This window comes from Marmota monax, unplaced genomic scaffold, assembly GCF_021218885.2.
Source record: "Marmota monax isolate L192 unplaced genomic scaffold, Marmota_monax_Labrador192_F-V1.1 WCK01_AAM20220418_F8-fsc00180, whole genome shotgun sequence".
Lineage (NCBI taxonomy): Eukaryota > Metazoa > Chordata > Mammalia > Rodentia > Sciuridae > Marmota > Marmota monax.
Window position 1 is genome coordinate 3,429,797 of NW_026693881.1, and position 18,009 is coordinate 3,447,805.

General features: G+C 38.5%; 1 protein-coding gene across 10 annotated transcripts in view; it reads right to left on the minus strand.

Annotated features, from left to right (window-relative positions):
• The window catches only part of Znf510 (zinc finger protein 510), a 54,907-nt gene that overhangs the window by 11,260 nt on the left and 25,638 nt on the right, over positions 1 to 18,009 (minus strand). For 2 of the 10 annotated variants that reach the window (XM_046462783.2, XM_046462781.2), the window contains exons 1-3: positions 2,495 to 2,709; positions 2,123 to 2,236; positions 1,923 to 1,981 (exon numbers count right to left, since the gene is read on the minus strand). In XM_046462783.2, coding sequence (XP_046318739.1) covers positions 1,923 to 1,937 — 15 coding nt within the window. In that variant the 5' untranslated portion in view covers positions 1,938 to 1,981; positions 2,123 to 2,236; positions 2,495 to 2,709. Of the gene's footprint in view, positions 1 to 1,922; positions 2,237 to 2,494; positions 2,710 to 7,910; positions 7,921 to 16,103; positions 16,112 to 18,009 lie in introns of those variants that run through there. The other 8 variants (XM_046462784.2, XM_046462782.2, XM_046462778.2 and 5 more) reach the window with 5 other exon arrangements.

Sequence of the window (18,009 nt, forward strand, 5' to 3'; positions counted from 1 at the left end):
CATGCTTAAGGTAGCCTAGGCTAAGCTTTGATGTTCACTAAATTAGTGTATTACGGGCAATTTGGACTTATGATATCACATTTTCAATGTATAATGGGTTTATTGGGACACAACATACAGTAAGTATAATTTGCTGCATAACTGCAATGTGACTTGCCATAAGAAAATCAATGTAATACATCACATTGATAGAATAAAGGAAATATACCACATGATAATCTTTGCAAACAACACAGTAGGAACAGAAGGGAACTTCCTCAACATAATAAGAAACATTTATGAGAAACTGATGTTAACACCAAACATGGGGCCAAAAGACAGAATGTTTCCCCTAAAGATGAGGAAAAAGACAAAGAAGGCAAGCTTTAATCATTTCTATTCAGTGCACTAGAAGACCTAGCCATCTTAAATAGGCAAGAAAGGAAGAAAAAAGTCATTCAAATTGGAAAGAAAAAAAGTAAATCTCTCTATTCATATACCAAATGATTTAATATAGATAATATTGAAGAATCCACAAAAATTGTTAATGTTGCTTATTAAATTCAGAGGAATTGTAGGATACTAAAGAATACACAAAAATAATTTGCATCTCTATACAATGAACAATTTAAGAAAATACTTCTATTTACAATAGAATAAAATATAATCAAACATTTAGGAATACATTAAGAATTTATTCTAGTGCATGAACACTAGAAAACATTTTTGAAAGAATTAAAAACCTAATAAATGAAAGGGCATTCTATGTGCATAATTGGAAGATTTATATTAAGATGGCAATTTTCCTATGAGTGATTTACAATTCAATGAAATCTGTATCCATATTCCAAAGGCATTTTGGCAGAATGTCAATCCTCAAATTCATAGAATTTTCAAGGAACCCTAAATAGTCAAAACAATCTTGAAAAAAAAAAAGCTGGAAGACTTGTATTTTCTTAGTAATTTAGATAGTGTGATAGTGGCATAAATACAGTCACGTGGATCCACCTGGTAGAACTGAGAACCAAGAAGTAAACCCAGATATCAATCATTTAATAGGGAGAAATAGCCTCATGAAGAATTAATATAGTTCCTGAAGAGGGTGATATTGTAGGAGAAGCCTGACATCCTCTTCTCTCTGTCACAGCCCACTGCCCTTCTACCAAGAGACCCAAGAACAGAGCCAAGTGGATGCAGTATCCATGACCTTGGGCTTATAGCGCTGAGAGCCCAAAGACCTCTTTATAAATTACCCAATTTCAGGTATTTTGTTATAGCAACAAAAACAATAGATTAGGACATACCTTCCTTAGCCTGCTCTTAAAAGGTTAAGAACCTCCACGCTTTGTAACAGCTATAGTACCACCCATTCTTTAGGGCTGACATCATCCTCTTCACCTCTCCCCCTTTGATCAACTGAGCCTACATCATGCATCTTATCTCCCTTCGTTGACAAACTGTCAACCTCAACTTGTTTTAGTCATCTGAAAAATTGTTTTAACAAAATCCCAACTTGGTCCAAGGTATTCTACTAACAGTGAGGGAAAAGGAGAAGCAATACACTGCATTACCTCAGGGCTGTTATTGGGAAGATTTTTTTACTATCACTTACATGAAGACCAACAAAGACACTTTTCTCAATTTTATTAAGTTTAGATTCCGCAAGGGTTCAGTCTGGCTTAAGTCTCTCCTAAAGACAAATCTTTAAACAAATACTGTCAGCTATGGATATGAGAAAGGTCAGAATGAAAATGGCAGCAGCACTTTGCAAAATCTGAATCAGAGGATCTGCACTTTCTACACACAAACTCTGCTGTGTTTTCATGAGTTTTTCTATATCCTATCTGAAAGGTTCTGGTCCATTCTCATTTTTACTTTTCCACATTGACAGACCCTTAAATACTATAAATCCACGACACAAAGGTTGTTGATTAAAAACTCACCTGAGATAGGTTCATTTTCTGTCGCTCTTGGAAGAGAGTTGAGAACTGAGAAGGATGACCTGGGGGTAAGGACATAGTCGTTAGGGGTCTGGTCAGGTTCGTACTGCCCTCCCGAAGTGTGTCATTAGGCCAGCAGGCGAAGCCCACCCAGGACACGGGTCTGGAACCCGGACAGCGCAGGACGCAAGGGCAGACAGCACCTCCCGAGTCTGTGAGGCCACGACCGCCACGTGCGAATATCCCCTCTTCCACTGGGTGACTGTGAGTCCTTTTTCCTATTAATTCATCCTAAATGTGTCTTCTTTTATCGAGGGCTGAAAAAGTTAAAATTCATGTGACCATTTTACTAACATTACTCATATCGATTGAAAACTAATAGAAAACTGGAAAAAAAAAATAGCTGCTTAAGGGTGGAACGCTCCACGTTTTCCGTTCCAGTTCCGTGCACTTCTTCCAACCGGCCCGGGCAGGCGCGGGGTGCCGTCGGAGGGCGCGGCCCAGGGCTGGCCCCAGGCGGTCTCCGGCCGGCACCGCGGGCTCGCGGTGGAGGGCACAGCGCCCCGCGCACTCACCGTCCCCGCAGCGGCCCGCAGCGCCCGCTGCCCCGCAATCCGGGAGGGCTTCTGGATGCGGCGACATCCCCGGGCCGGCCCAGGTCAAGGGTAGGAGGCCGGGCCTGGCTCGCACCGCGAGGGCGCGCCGGACACGAGCACGTGGCCCCACGCGGCTCCGGAGGACTCGCCGAGGCGCGCGCCCGACGCTTGGCCGAGCGAAGAGACGCGGCGGCTGTAGGCCAGCCCGTGCTTCTGCGCACGCGCGGAGGCAGCCCACACCCAGAAGGCTGCTCGGCACCATGCGGACTACACTTCCCATAAGGCCACAATCCAGGTGTCATGCTTAGGATTTTTATTTTCCTTTGGAAGGTTTAGTTGGGGACAACCTGTTACAGACAGTCTATCCTGATACCAGAAATCCAGGTTCTGCCACAGCCCCAGAGGTTATACGGAATTGCTGTCCTAGTGGCACATACAGTGTGGAGTCCTTGATCTCATTTAGTTGCAGAAAAGAGGAGCTAGAAACTTTAGTTGGGAACAACTGGGGAAATTAGCAAATGGCCTGGACATTAGAAATATCGAGGAAAGTTGCCATGACTTTCGTTTATTGGGATCACGTAGGTAATTTTACACATTATTAAAGAACTGCATGTTTAAGTGCTTTGTGTTGTACTATACAATTGTGACTTTTAATAAAATAACAACTGGAAAAGGCAAGACATGACTTTCTACCTCTAGAGCTGAGAATATAACTTGGTGGTAATGTGTATGTTTAGCAAGTCTGAGGTCCTGGGTTTAATATCAGACACTTCCAAAGAAGAGGGGGAAAAATCCACCTTTAGAATATGGGTATTCTCATTTTACTATTTTCTCTCTTTTTTAATTGATTTTATTTTTTAAAGTACATGACAGCGGAATACATTACAATTCTTATAACACATATAGAACACAATTTTTCATATCTCTGTATATAAAGCTTATTCACACCAATTCATATCTTCATATGTGTACTTTTGATAATGATGTCCATCACATTCCACCATTATTGCGGATCCCCAGTGCCTTCCCTTCCCCTCCCACCCCTCTGCCCTATCTAGAGTTTGTCTATTCCTCCCATGCTCCCCCTCCCTACCCTACTATGAGTCAGTCACCTTATATCAGGGAAAACATTCGGCGTTTGTCTTTTTGGAATTGGCTCTCATTTTACTATTTTCTGTGTTTGAAAAAAAATTATTATAAAGTTTATAAAACGTGGACTATCATGTTACAAGTGTGCCTTTGAACTCGAGCTGCCAAGAGAAAACAAATATAAATAACTTTTTTGAGTAAAGAAAGCTATAATATGATATGTCAAGAGCTTTGTAATGGGGGCTGGGGATGTGGCTCAAGCGGTAGTGCGCTCGCCTGGCATGCGTGCGGCCCCGGTTTGATCCTCAGCACCACATACAAACAAAGATGTTGTGTCTGCCAAATACTAAAAAATAAATATTAAAATTCTCTCTCTCTCTCCCTCTCCCTCACTCTTTCTTTAAAAAAAAAGAGCTTTGTAATGTTTTGAACAACCAATAATAATAATAATAATAATAAAAAGAAAGCTGTAAAATGTAACAAATCCTAGAAAATGGAGTCCATTGTTTTAAATACAGGAATAGTACCTATGATCCTTAAGTAACCCCATTGATATTACATCATACCTGAAAGTATACAAAATCCTACAAAAGAAAACAGTATACAAATTATGCACATCTTGGAGGAAAAACTTGCCTAAATCTTATATATGCACACCTCTGAAATTAGGAATCATGTTAGAAACCTCTGGATATATTTTATGACATCCTTTTTACTAATACACATGTGTGTGTGCAGTTTTCATCATTGATACTTCATGACAGGTGATTTTATTTGGCAATGATAAACATGAATGAGTTTTGATTAGCAAGAAAAAGACAATTATTTTTACCAGTTAGTGTAATTTATATGAATCAAGGTACAAAATTTTAGTGTTGACATTAATAAAACTTCAATAAATATCAGATGAAATAGTATAATTTAAAAAATTCCAATCAGCATTCTAAGACTTCTATGTGTTAATTTTTCTTTGTTGACATCTTTTGTTTAACCTAATGAACGATTCCAACTTTCACTTGAATTAAAAACTTGCAATGACCAGAAAAGTCCTGAAAATGACTCAATATTTAACTTGCCTGCTGCTGTTGCAGTAAAACTCAGGACCAGGAAGAGAAAGAAAGAATATAGCATGTATCAGAGCCAGCTCTATCCTCCTTACAACAGGTAGGCACTGGAAGAACGTAAGGACATGTCCATGGCACTACCATTATAATAAATTATTTTTACAAAGGTTAAAGCTATAACCAATTAAAAGCAATTTCTAAGGTAAACATTTTAAAATTCTAAATATGTGTGTGTGTGTGTGTGTGTGTGTGTGTACTGGTACTGGGTACTGAATCCAGGAGTGTTCTCTTTCTGAACTACATCACTGGCCCTTTTTAAAAATTTGAGACACAGTATCACTAAGCTTCCCTGGCTGGTCTCAAGCTTGTGAGCCCCTTCTGTCTAAATTTCCAGAGTAGCTGAGGTTATAAGGCATGCACCACTGTGCCCAAGTTAAATGTTAGAATTTCTTAAGTTTTTAAAGTAAACAAATGCTTCTAAATAACTACTAAAAACTACTCCCCTCCTTTCCAGGCAGTTGCCCCTGATGCCACTGACTTTGCCAATGCCCACAAAGCTCTGCTCCAAAATGGGGGCTGCCAGTGTAGGTGCAGTGCCGCCAAGGTAATAGATATTTGCAGTGAGACATTCTAAGGCCATTAAACACCCCGTTTCTTCTTAAACTTTCACTCACTAATTTCCTAGTGTTTATTCATCCATCCAGGATAGCTGTTAGTTTGCAATTTTTGACAATTATAAAAAGCCAGTGTAATGTGGCGTTCACATATGTTTCTTGAAAATTTTAATTTACAGGGCTGGAGTTATAGCTCAGTGGTAAAGCATTTGCCTCACACATGTGAGGCACTGGGTTCGATTCCAACACCACATAAAAATAAATAAATAAATAAATAAAATAGATATAAAGAAAAACAAAATTTCAATTCACTTAAAAATCATGCCTTTAAATTGCCTTATATGCCTATTCTTCTGCAGGTATACTGTTCAGATTTTATAGAAATTTTATAGAAAGATGTGGAATATGGTATCATAAATCCTCCAATTTTGCTCCTTTTTCTTTAGAATTGTTTTCAATTTCTATTTCCTTTGCCTTTGAATGCATACTGATATCTGCAAGGACAGCTGCTGAAATTTGGGAGAATTGGCATCTTAATATTTAATATTTCAGTTCATGAAAACTGTGTAGTGTATCTGTGAGTGTATCTCATGTCCATCTTTGATTTCTTTCACCTGAGCTTTATAATTTTCAGTACACATTTCCCACACTTATTTTGATAGGTTTGTACATGAGTCTTTTCTTCTTTTTTCTCCCTCCTTTCTCCTTTTTTTTTGTGATTATAGATTTTTTAAAAGTGTCAAATTCCATTTGTTCATTTCGGGTATATAGGAATAGAAGTGGCTTTTGTGTATTGGCCATATCCTGCTAATTTATACTCACTAAAGTTTTCTTTCTTTTCTAGGTTGGACATTTTCTTTTCTTTTTTTCTTTTTTTTTGGGGGGGTTTCAGGGATTGAACTCAGGGGCACTCGACTACTGAGCTACACCCCAGTCCTATTTTGTATTTTATTTAGAGACAGGGTCTCATTGACTTGCTTAGCACCTGCTTTTTCTGAGGCTGGCTTTGAACTCATGATCCTCCTGCCTCAGCCTCCTGAGCCACTGGGATTACAGGCATGTGCTACTGCATCCGGCTTAGGTTGGACATTTTCTACAAACAAAAAAAATTTTTTCCTGAAAACAAAAGTCCATTTTGTTTATTCCTGTATGACTGTAGAATGTTATGTCTTTCTTTTTACCTTAGTCCAGTGGCTAAGATTTGCAGAATGATGTTGAATAGAGTATGGATGGATCACTACTGTCTTAGCCTGAGTTGTGCTGCTGCAACAGAATAGCTGAGACTAAATTATAAAGAATAGAAATTTATTTCTGGAGTTCTAGACCCTGAGAAGTTCCAGATGAAAGTACCAGCAGGTCTGATGTCTGGTGAGGGTAGTGCTGTGAATGCTGCATACTGTAGGAGAGGCAGCGGGACCCGAGTTTTTCACAGGGCAAAAGAGTCAGAAAGGGAAAGAGGCTGGAGAGGCCCAAACTCACTGTTTATGTGCACCAATCTCACTCATGAGTTTCAGAGGGGAGAAGCATTCAAACCTTAGCAATTGCCTTATCATGCAATTCAGATATGCCAAAGGGAAGCCATCAAGCGCTTCCTTAAGTAACAAGGTGGAAGTTCTCAATAAGGAACACAGTTTTATGTGTTCTATCCATGATAAGAACAAATACCCTACCTATATCTATGGTAAGAACAAATACCCTACCTATGAAATTGCAAACAAGGAAAAAAGTCATTCATGCTAGTTTTATTTTCACAAGTTCTGTGACAGTGCACCCTACTTCTGTGAGCTTGGTACTGTGGCATCCCACCATCCTGGAGTATGCATCAGTGCTGAGCCCTGGGCCTGAGCTGCCCAACAGCCCCCATAGCCATGTGAACTGAATTGCTATCATGCTGTGTTCTGCAAGCCTCCACAGCACCTCTTCAAACCCATGTGCTTCTATGCCCTGTCCTTCTGAGTCACAGCAGGTACATTTCTCCTCGGACCTCACTTCCTAGGGTGCACCCCAGAATCTCAGATCTTAGTCCTGAAAACAATGGCAAAGAGGGAGGGGAATGAATGAAGGAGACTGAGAATGAATGGGAGGACAGACCTGTGGGCCTAGGCTTTACTGGGCCCAGGCAATCACCCACGCAGATTTCCCATGGAGAGTGCTAACCGCTGTGTTAAACAGGAGGCAGTCATTTCTATGCAGGGTGTCAGGTCAGTGGGAGGAGTCAAGTAGGCTGCACCCAGTGTACCACAGGAAGGTGGTCACCAGAGGCAGCTGTACAAGGCAGAGTACAGGGTCGACCACACTGAGGAACTGAGAGGGTGGACAGCTGGAAACTGTCAAGAGTGACCAAGTACTGCTTCTTGTAGGAAGAAGTCCGGGCTGGATTCAGAACAGGTGCCAAGGAAATAAAAATGACTAAGAACACAGTACAGGATATACATAGCCTGAAAGTGAGGAGACAGCAAAAGATCTCCATGCAAACAGTAATCAAAGCACAGGGGCAGCTATACTTACATCAGACAAAACAGACTTTAAGCAAAAGTCTGTCACAGGGGTTAAAGAAATCATTATAAAATGATAAGGGGACCAACTGAATAAGACCACATAACAATTGTAAATACACATGAACCCAACATTGGTGCACCTAAATACATAAAGTAAGTACTCATGAATATGGAGAAATGGCAGTACAATGATAGTAGGGGTCTTCAACACGTTACTTTCTTTTTTTAAAAAAATATTTTTAGTTGTAGTTGGATATAATACCTTCATTTATTTATTTATTTTTATGTGGTGCTGAGGCTCGAACCCAGCCCCTCATGCTGTGAGCACTCTACTGCTGAGCCATAACCCCAGCCCTACTCTCAACAATGGGTAGATGGTTCTCTCTTTCAGTCAGACAGAAAATTAATATGGAAACATTGGGTTTGAACTACATTTTAAAGAGGACCTACGAGACAAACACAGAACATTCCAACCATTAGCAGCAAAATACATATTCCCCTCAAGGGCATGTGGAACATCCCCCAGGATAGAGCATGCTAGGACTTGAAACATATCTCAACAAAATTTTTAAAAGATTTAAGTCACATCAAGTATCATTTCTGACCAGAATGGTATAAAAATACTAATTAACAATAGGAATTTTGGAAAGTTCAAGTATGTGAAAATTAACTACCTACTCCTTCCTGAACAAGTGATAGATCAATCAAAAGGGAAATTAAAAAACATCTTGAGGCAAACTAAAATGGAATCAACATATCAAAACCTATGAGATACAATAAAAGCAATACTAAGGGAGATGTAAATAAATACCTACATTTTAAAAAAGCAACATTTAAAATAAATAGCCTAACATTACACTTCAAAGAACTAGAAAAAGAACAACCTAAATCCAAAGTTGGCAGAAGGAAGATTATAAAGATCAGAGTGAAATAAGTGAAACTGAGAAAAAATATAAAAGTAAAAAGCAACTAAGAGTTGGCTCTTTTGAGAGAATAAATAAAACTGACAAAACATTTAGGAAAAATATAAAAATACAGAGAAGACTCAAATATAAAATCAGAAATGAAAGTGGAGATATTCAAACGGATGCCTCAGAAATAAAAAGAACTGAAGGGACTATTATTAACAATTATGTGCTCATTAAATTGGAAAACCTAGAAGAGATGAATAAATTCCTAGAAAAATAGAACATGCCAAGATTTAATCAGGAAGATATGGAAGCATGAACTGGACATTAATAAAGAGACTAAAGTAATCATCAACAACTTCCTAATAACTTGAGAACATTATGTGAAGGGAAGCAAGCCAAACTCAAAAAGTCAAGAGGAAAACAAAAATTTGGGGTGGTGAGGACGTCATGAGAACTGAAGGGAGATGAACAGAGTGGAGGAAAGGCTGCCCTGGGGTGGGAAGAGAGAAGGGAAAGGGGAAACACTGGGGAATGATAGTGGTCAAATTATAATGTCATATAGGAGCTGGGCTGTGGCTCAGTGGTAGAGCACTTTTGTGAGGCACTGGGTTTGATCCTCAGCATCACATAATAAATAAATAAAGGTATTGTGTCTATCTACAACTAAATAAATTTTTTTAACTTATGGTGTTATATTGTGTGCATGAATGAATATGTAACAATGAATCTCACCATTATGTATAATTAAAATGCAGCAATAAAAAATGTGGGAAAAAGTCCAGGACCAGGTGGTTTGATGGCTGCACTGTACCAAAGACTCAATGAATATGAATACTTTCTCTCTTTCTTAGTGCTGGGGATGGAGCATACTAGGCAAACACTCTACTACTGAACTAAACCTTCACCCTGTCTCCCTCCCCTTTCTATTCCAGTTCAAACTCATTCCTTTTAATTAAAGTCCAAGTTACCATTACATGATTTAACAGTCAATGAAGAAAAACTTGTTCAAATAAGGTAGTATGTTATCAACATTTGGAGGTGGTGGTTTGCAATCAAGTAGCAATACCAATAAAGCCATTTCCTCTAGCGTAGAGATTCCCAGTTCATTTACAGTTAGTCTCAGTTCCTGGATAGGAGAGGGGTAGATTTCCCCATGAGGTCCTGTTTTATCCTTAACAAGCTCTAAGATACGAGCAGCACTAGGAAAAATCATTTAACTGACTAAATGCCCACAATGATTTTGGGTTCTGGAACCAGATCACAGCCAACAAGTGAGTTCATCCTTTTATACAATTCCCAGGCATTTGTGTCTGGTACCTCTGTTTGTTGAAGTAGGTCATCCAGCAAGCATCAAACTACCTCCTCTGTCTCTTGTGGTCTATAGGAACATAGGTGAGTTGAAGGAGAGCAGCTTTAGGGCCAGAGGGGTACGCTGTATGCATGAAGTCTTGGGGTTGGCCAGGGCTGCTGTGCTACCACCAGGCAGTGGAGCGTGGCCTGCCCAGCATTTGAGCAACTGCGTGGGTGGATGCTGAAGACTGGGTGTCAGTCTACCCTGGAACACCCAAGGTCCTAACATCAATACTTCTTTTTTCGCTGGGTGAGGGGGTACCAGGGATTCAACTCAGGGGCATTCAACCACTGAACCACATCCCCACCCTATTTTGTATTTTATTTAGAGACAGGGTCTCACTGAATTGCTTAGCACCTTGCCATTGCTGAGGCTGGCTTTGAACTCATAGTTCTCTTATCTCAGCCTCCTGAGCCACAGGGATTATAGATGTGAGCCACTGCACCTGGCCCTAACATCAATACTTCTTAAATTCCTCCAAAAAAAAAAGTAAGAGAGCATACTTGCAAACACATTTGATGAGGCCAGCATCACCTTGATATAAGGCAAAGGCAATATAAGAAAACCATATGCCAATATCTTTGATGAACATTGATGTAAAAATTCTTAATGAAATACTAGAAAATCAAATTCAACCATACATTGACAAGATTATTCATTAGGACCAACTAGGATTTACTCCTAATATGCAAGTCTAATTTAATATATGCAAATCAGTGCAACATATCTAACAGAATGAAAGATTAAAAGCCACATGATAATTTCAATTGACATGCTAGCACTTGGCAAAATTCAATATCCTTTCTTGATAAAATCTTTTAAAAAATTAATTATAGAAGGAAATTTCCACAACATAATAATTTCCACAAGTGGCCATTCATAAAAAGCCCAGAGCTGACATAATCAATGGGAAAATCTGAAATCTTTTTCCTCTAAGATCTGGTACATGGCAGGGGATACCCACTATCACCACTTCTATTCAACATAGCATTGGAAGTACTTGCAAGAGCAATCAGACAAGACAACAACGTAAAAGTCCTTCAAATTTAAAAGGAAAAATTAAATTTTTCCTCTTTGCAGATGACATGATCCTGTATGTAGAAAATGAAAATCCCCCAACTCCATAAAAATGTTGAAATTAAAAAATTCAGTAAAATGACAGAATATGTAATCAACATAGAAAAAGTTCCTTTTTTCTGCTTCTTCTTCTTGTACTAGGGATTGAACTCAGAGATACTTTACTACTGAGCTACATGCCCAGTCTTTTTTTATTTTGAGACAATATCTTGCTAAGTTGCCAAGGCTGGCCTCAACCTTGATATCCTGTTTTAGTCTTCCATAAAAGTTGCTTTTCTGTACATCAAGAGCAAACTGACTCAAAAAAAATTTATTTATGATAACATCATTTATCCCATTTATAATAATATAAAAGAAAATCATAATAATCATCATAATCCCATTTATGGTAACATCAAAGAAAATAAAATACTTAGGAATAAGTTTAACATAGGAAGTGAAGGATCTGTGCACTGAAAATTATAAAACATTAATGAAAGAAAAACCAAGTGGAAAGATACGCTATACTCATGGTTGGAGGAATTAATATTGTTAAAATGTCTAAACTGCTGAAAGCAATATACAAATTCAAAACATTCCCTGCCAAAATTCCAACAGCATTCTTCACAGAAGAAGAAACAAAATTCTACAATTTGTAAAGAAACACAGGAGACCCTGAAACAGCCAAAGCAATTTTAAGAAAGAGAAAGAAGGTCAGAGGCATCTCACATCCTGATTTCAAATTACATTGCAAAGCTATTATAATAAAACGAGTATGTGAACAGCTTAAAAACAGACACATAGACTAACAGAGAAGAATGGCAAACCCAGAAATAAACTGAAACATATACAGTCAAATGATTTTTGACAAACACACCAAGAACAATCAATCGGGGGAAAGAGCAATCTCTTCAATAAATGGTAGGGGGAAGACTGAATATCCACATGCAACAGAATAACTGGATGCTTATCTTACACCAGACACAAAAATCAACTCAAAATGGACAAAAGACCTAAATACAAGACCGGAAACAATGAAATTCATAGCCAAAGACACAGGAGAAATATTCTTGACACTGGTCTGCATATTGATTTTTTGAATATCATACAAAAATTTCAGACTATGAAATAAATAGTACTATATTAAACCCATAAGCTTCTGCACAGCAAAGAAAGTAATCAACAAAATGAAAAAGTAGTCTATAGATGTGGAGAATACTTGCAAACTGTGTATCTGGAAATGGATTAGTATTCAAACTATATGAAGAACTCACATGTCTCAAAACAAAAGCAAAGGCAAACAAGCAAAAGACCTAAACCTGATTTAAAAAAATGAATTAAGGACTTGAATAGATGTTTCTTAAATGAAGACATAAAAATGGCCAACAGGTATATAAAAGGATGCTCAACATCACTATGCATCAGGAAAAAACAAATCAAAACCATAATATCACCATATGCCTATTCAGATGGTTATGATTTAAAAAGGTAAGTATTCATAAGGGTATGGAGACAAGGGAGCCCTTCTGCACAGTTGGTGGGAATGGAAATTGATGTAGCCAGTATGGAACACAACAGTTTACATAAAAAATTAAAAACAGTACTGTCATATAAACCAGCAAACCCTTTGCTAGTTATGTCTCCAATGCAAACAAAACCAGCAGGTCACAGAGATAATTAGCATTCTCATGATCACTGCAAACCAGTAGCCACAAAACAGAAACAACCTAGGCTAGATGAACAGACAAATTGTGTGTGTGTATACAGAACACTGTTCAGGCTTAATAAAAGAGAGCCTGCCATTTGCCACAACACAGGTGAACCTGGAGGCCACGTTGCTGAGTGAAATAAGCCAGATAAACAAAGAAAAATACTGCAAGATCTCACTTATGGTGTGAAATAAAAAGTCAACTACAGAGAAATAAAAAATAAAACAGTGGCTACCAGGGGTGGGGTGGAACTGGGGAGAGGTAGTGAAAGGACATAAAGTGGAGATACATTGGATGAAAAAGTCTAGAGGTCTAGCATACAACAGGAGGGCAAAGTCAATAAGACTGTATTTGTATTTGGGATTTATGCAGAGTAGATTTTGGATGCTGTTACTACATGCATGAAAAAATATGTTAACTTGCTTGACTATAATAGTAGTCACACTGTATGTAAGTACAGGTGGTCCTCTACTTACAATGGTTCAACTAACGATTTTTTTTTTTTGCTTCATGACAGTGCAAAATGATACATATTTAGTAGAAATTATACATCAAATTTGAATTTTGGTCTTTTCCCTGGCTAGGGACACATAATATGATACTTTCTGCAATGCTAGACAGACAGGAGCAGCAAACTGCAGCTCTTGGCCAGCCACATAATCATGAGGGAGAAGAGACCTTCAATAAGGAAATTCACTTTATAACAAACACAGAAATCAGTTCAGACAACAACAATGGAAGAGGTTCCATGCAGGGCTGGGATGTAGCTCAGTGGCAAAGCGTCTGCCTTGTATTCGAAAAGCCCTGGATTCGACCCGCAGTTCCAAAAAGGACAAAAAAAGGAAAAGTTTCCATGTAAACAGGAACCAAGAGAGAGAGAGAGAGCAGAAGAAGTTATTCTATCTGACAAAACAGAATTTAAATACAACAGGTTAGCAAAACATCCAACAAAGCAAGAAGAAAGAACAATTATAAATATTTACAGACCTAGTAACAGGCCATCAAAATACAAGAACCAAACATGGGAGAAATACTGTCCATGATCACAGTTGGAAACTTCAGTTCTAATTGTTGGATTGTACAGCCAGACAGAAGACAAGCAAAACTTGAACACAGTAAACCAGTTGCTCTGACATGTGTAAGCTACCCAACAACAGAATACACATTCCTTTCAAGTGCATGGGGCATTCTGCAGGAGAGACTATGTCAGTCCAGAAAATCAGTCTTGGGTAGTTTCAAAGATAGATATTACACAGTGTCTTCTACAATCATGGTGGGATGAAGTTAGAAATCTGGAATATTAATAAATTTCTGGACATTATGCTCTGAATCAAAGAATGAAAGATGAAATCACAAGGAAAATTACAAAGTACTTAGAGACACATGCAAAGGAAAACATAAAATACCAAGGAACATGGGACAATGGCCAAAGCAGCACTAAGCGGGGACCTTACAGCTAAATAATATAATAAGTTTGGGAAAATATGCCAAGGAGTCAGGCTAAGCAAATTTTACTTTTACAGTCTGTGTTCATTCACCCCCTCCCCAAAATTAATAATGTGAAAAAAATTGCCAGTGTTTGCTAGAAATGTCACTTGAGCACTCTGCAACCCCACTGGGCAAGAGTCACATATCCCATCTTAACACGCAGCAGGACTTGATGTGGTGCAGCACTAAGTCATACTTTGTGTCCACAGATGCAGCTTTTGTCCTCATCCAAGGGCTGAGGCCACTCCTGACCTCAGAGACCACTTGAAAGAGCAGGCAGGTGCATGGGAAGCACTGTTCAGAGACAAAAGCATCTCTATAATTGCAGGCCACAGAATGCCCACCTATCATGGTCACCTGCTGGGGGGGGCACCTAGATGGTGGTTTCCCCAACTCATAATTCCTCTCCCTGAAATTAGCAGATACCGGAAATCCCAGGAGCTTTTGATTGACAGCCCTTTCTGGGCCCTGGTCCCAGAAGCTGCTCAAACCCTGTGTTTTCAGAGCCTGGCCACCAGGTTCTGCAGGAGGCCTGCACATCCTGCCTGACCAACCTGTCATCCATGCCAGGTGGCCATTCTTCTCAGGACATGCAGGTGATATGGCTCTTTTGGGAGACAAGCACTTGGCCTGTTGACCCAGGATAGGAGTTTCATCTTTGGATTGAGTTTTTTCCAAAGATGTTACCTACTCATCTAATGCAAGTGGGAAGGTAGGAATAAAATCTTCATCTCCACCATTTTAAATATAAGTTGACATTAAAGCATTAATTAAGAATTAAGGGTTTGTAATTTATTATTTATTTTTTTTGGTGCTGGGCATAGAACCCAGAGGCACTAACAAGACAGGCAACCACTCTACCACTGAATCATATCCCCAACAAAAGCAATTTATTTATTTGCTATTTTACCATATATTATTTTTTATGCTTTAGAAATTGTTATATCCTAGCACAGCAATTTAAACTGATGGCAACTTAGTGGTGACTATTGCATACTTCTACACAACAGACTCCTTCTGTAGTCTTCAATACTTGTTTTCCTATGTTGTGACTACTGGCTTCTGTCCTGTTCTGGCAATTTCAACATGAAAATAAATTACACTATCAAATAAAAGACGACTTTTCCCTCACCACTTGGTTCAATTTTACCTAACCTCCTGCTGAAGCATTTTTAAGTACAGTCATGCCCATCCTCCTAGTGAGCTCCTCAAGATATGGAAGACCTCTGAGCATTGAGTTCAGTCATTTTTCAAAGTCCTTATTAAAATTCTCCACTGACCTACAGGATGAGTTTTCAAACTATGACCTATGTCACCACCTCATGACCACTTTACACTTGGCAGGGACCCTTTACTATTTGAAATGATGGCATTTTTCTCAGGTTAGGACATACCTATGGCAAAGAAAGTGAAACCTCATCCTTTGGACACAGTAAGAGCCAAAACAACTGCTGATCTGAGCCCTCCTTTCTCTTGGGGACCACTTATGGTGTGATTCTACTGCCCAAAAGAAGTCAGGATGCAGTTTCTGTGTTAAAAGACATTATGGGGGGGCTGGGATCGTGGCTCAGCTGTAGAGTGCTTGCCTAGCACGGGCGGGGCCCGGGTTCGATCCTCAGCACCACATAAAAATAAAGGCATTGTGTTGGGTCCATCTACACCTAAAAATAAATATTCAAATAAATAAAAAATTTTAAAAAAGACATTATGGGGCACTTCTGTGATTTTTAAAATCAACTGTACTGGGGTATGATTTATAGAATGTAAAATATACACATTTTCAATACATTTTGAGGAGCTATGAAAACTCATACAGCTTTGTAAACACTATCACATTAGACAAAAACATTTTTTTTTTAAAACTGGACTCAGTAAATTCTCACCAAGGCAAACCACCTTTCCGTTGCTCTAAATTAGATATGTCTTTCCTAGATTTCACATAAATAGAATGACATATGGTTCTACCCACTTGTGCCTGGCTCAGCATTATCTTATTGAGATGTATCCATGTTGTTATCTGCATTAGTAGATCCTTCTTTTGTTGGTGAGTGGAATTCCATTATAAGGTAATATTGCTGTGTGTGTATTTTTCTGTTGACAGACCCTGCATTTCTTTCCACTTTGGGGTTACTGTGAGTACAGACTACATGGACATTTTTGAACAATTCTCTGCTTTTAGAATAGAAACTGCTGGTTGTAGGTATCATTACCTTCTTGAGGAGCTAACAAATGGATCATAGTATCACATTATAATTTTATCTTTCCTTGTACTTGTGGGCCTCCTACATAACTTTCGGGAAATGCTTATTTTGACCTTTTCCTTTAATTGCTAGTTTTATCTGACTTTTTGTTATTATATCAAACTTTTTTTTCCAAAATTTCACATATTACCAAACCAATCAAAACCACCTTCATGACTATATGATTACATGACTTCATGATTGCAGCACCTTCATGACTAACCAAAAGATCACATTCCCAGTTATATATTCTCAGCTGTCCCAATAAGGGCACCTATTCAGCTTGATGTGACAAGGAGATCATAACCTTGATACGGCATAAATACATGTATCATTTAATGTGTAATTCCTTCCAGACTCAGCTTGGTTCTCCTCCAACGTCTCCTCTTGGAATTGCACCTGATTTTATTGTCAGTATTCATTGGAACTCACTGGGGAAGGCAAAGATTCTGCTGTATCTCTTGGCTAGAACCCCTTGATTCAAAAGTCTTGTGAGAAGACAGGGTGAGGAACTGAATTAAGTGCACACACCACAGTCCATATTGTGAACATTCTTTAACACAGATGTGAGAACTTCATCAGATACACCCACTAGAGTGTCTCTCAGTCTGTGGTTCCCTTATTCATTTTCATGTTAAAATTTAAAAGGCTAAAGTTTTAAATTTTAATACATCCCCAATTTTTTTTACTCTTATGTTTCAAGCTTTTTAAAATTCTACCTTAAAATTTCTGCACACCTCAAATGCAATTTCTTCAGTTTTCTAAAAAAATGTACTTTTAGTTATGTTTGCATATATGATTCTAAATACATTTCAAATTACAGTGTAAGAGATATAAATGAATATACAGTTATTTTAGCACCGTTTTTTGGGAAAAATCATCATTCTTCATCAAACTACCATGAAACATTTCTTAAAGATTAACGAATGATTTTCCATTATACCTCAGGGAAGAAGGGAGCAGGACAGAGCATTCTTCCTATCTGTACAGAAAGAAAACAGACTGGAAAGATTACAACTTTTCTTGAACATACAGATACGTGAGGTCACGTAGCAAAAACAAACTAACCCCAAATCTGGAGAGCTCAGTGGCTTCAGAGAAAAACAGGACCCAAACCGTTGCTTACCTCAGAGGATGCCAACCACCACATAAAACGACTATAATGGAAAAGAGGACACCATGCAGGATTAGACAGGTAATTCCAGCAGAGATGGAATTAAACAATAATAAAATTAAAATCCTAGAAATAAAATTGAAATCCTGGGAATAAAATTAAAATCCTAGAAATAAAAAAGTGCAATAAAAGGGCCCACTGATGTATTTAACACGGCCAAGGAAGCAATCAGTGATGCTGAAAGCACATGTATGTGTGTCCGTGTTTTATGTGCATCATGACTCTGAGGTAATAAGGTACTGAAAACATTTAGGAACAATGGCTCTTCCTATATGCACATCAGAAGGCAGCAGGGAATGT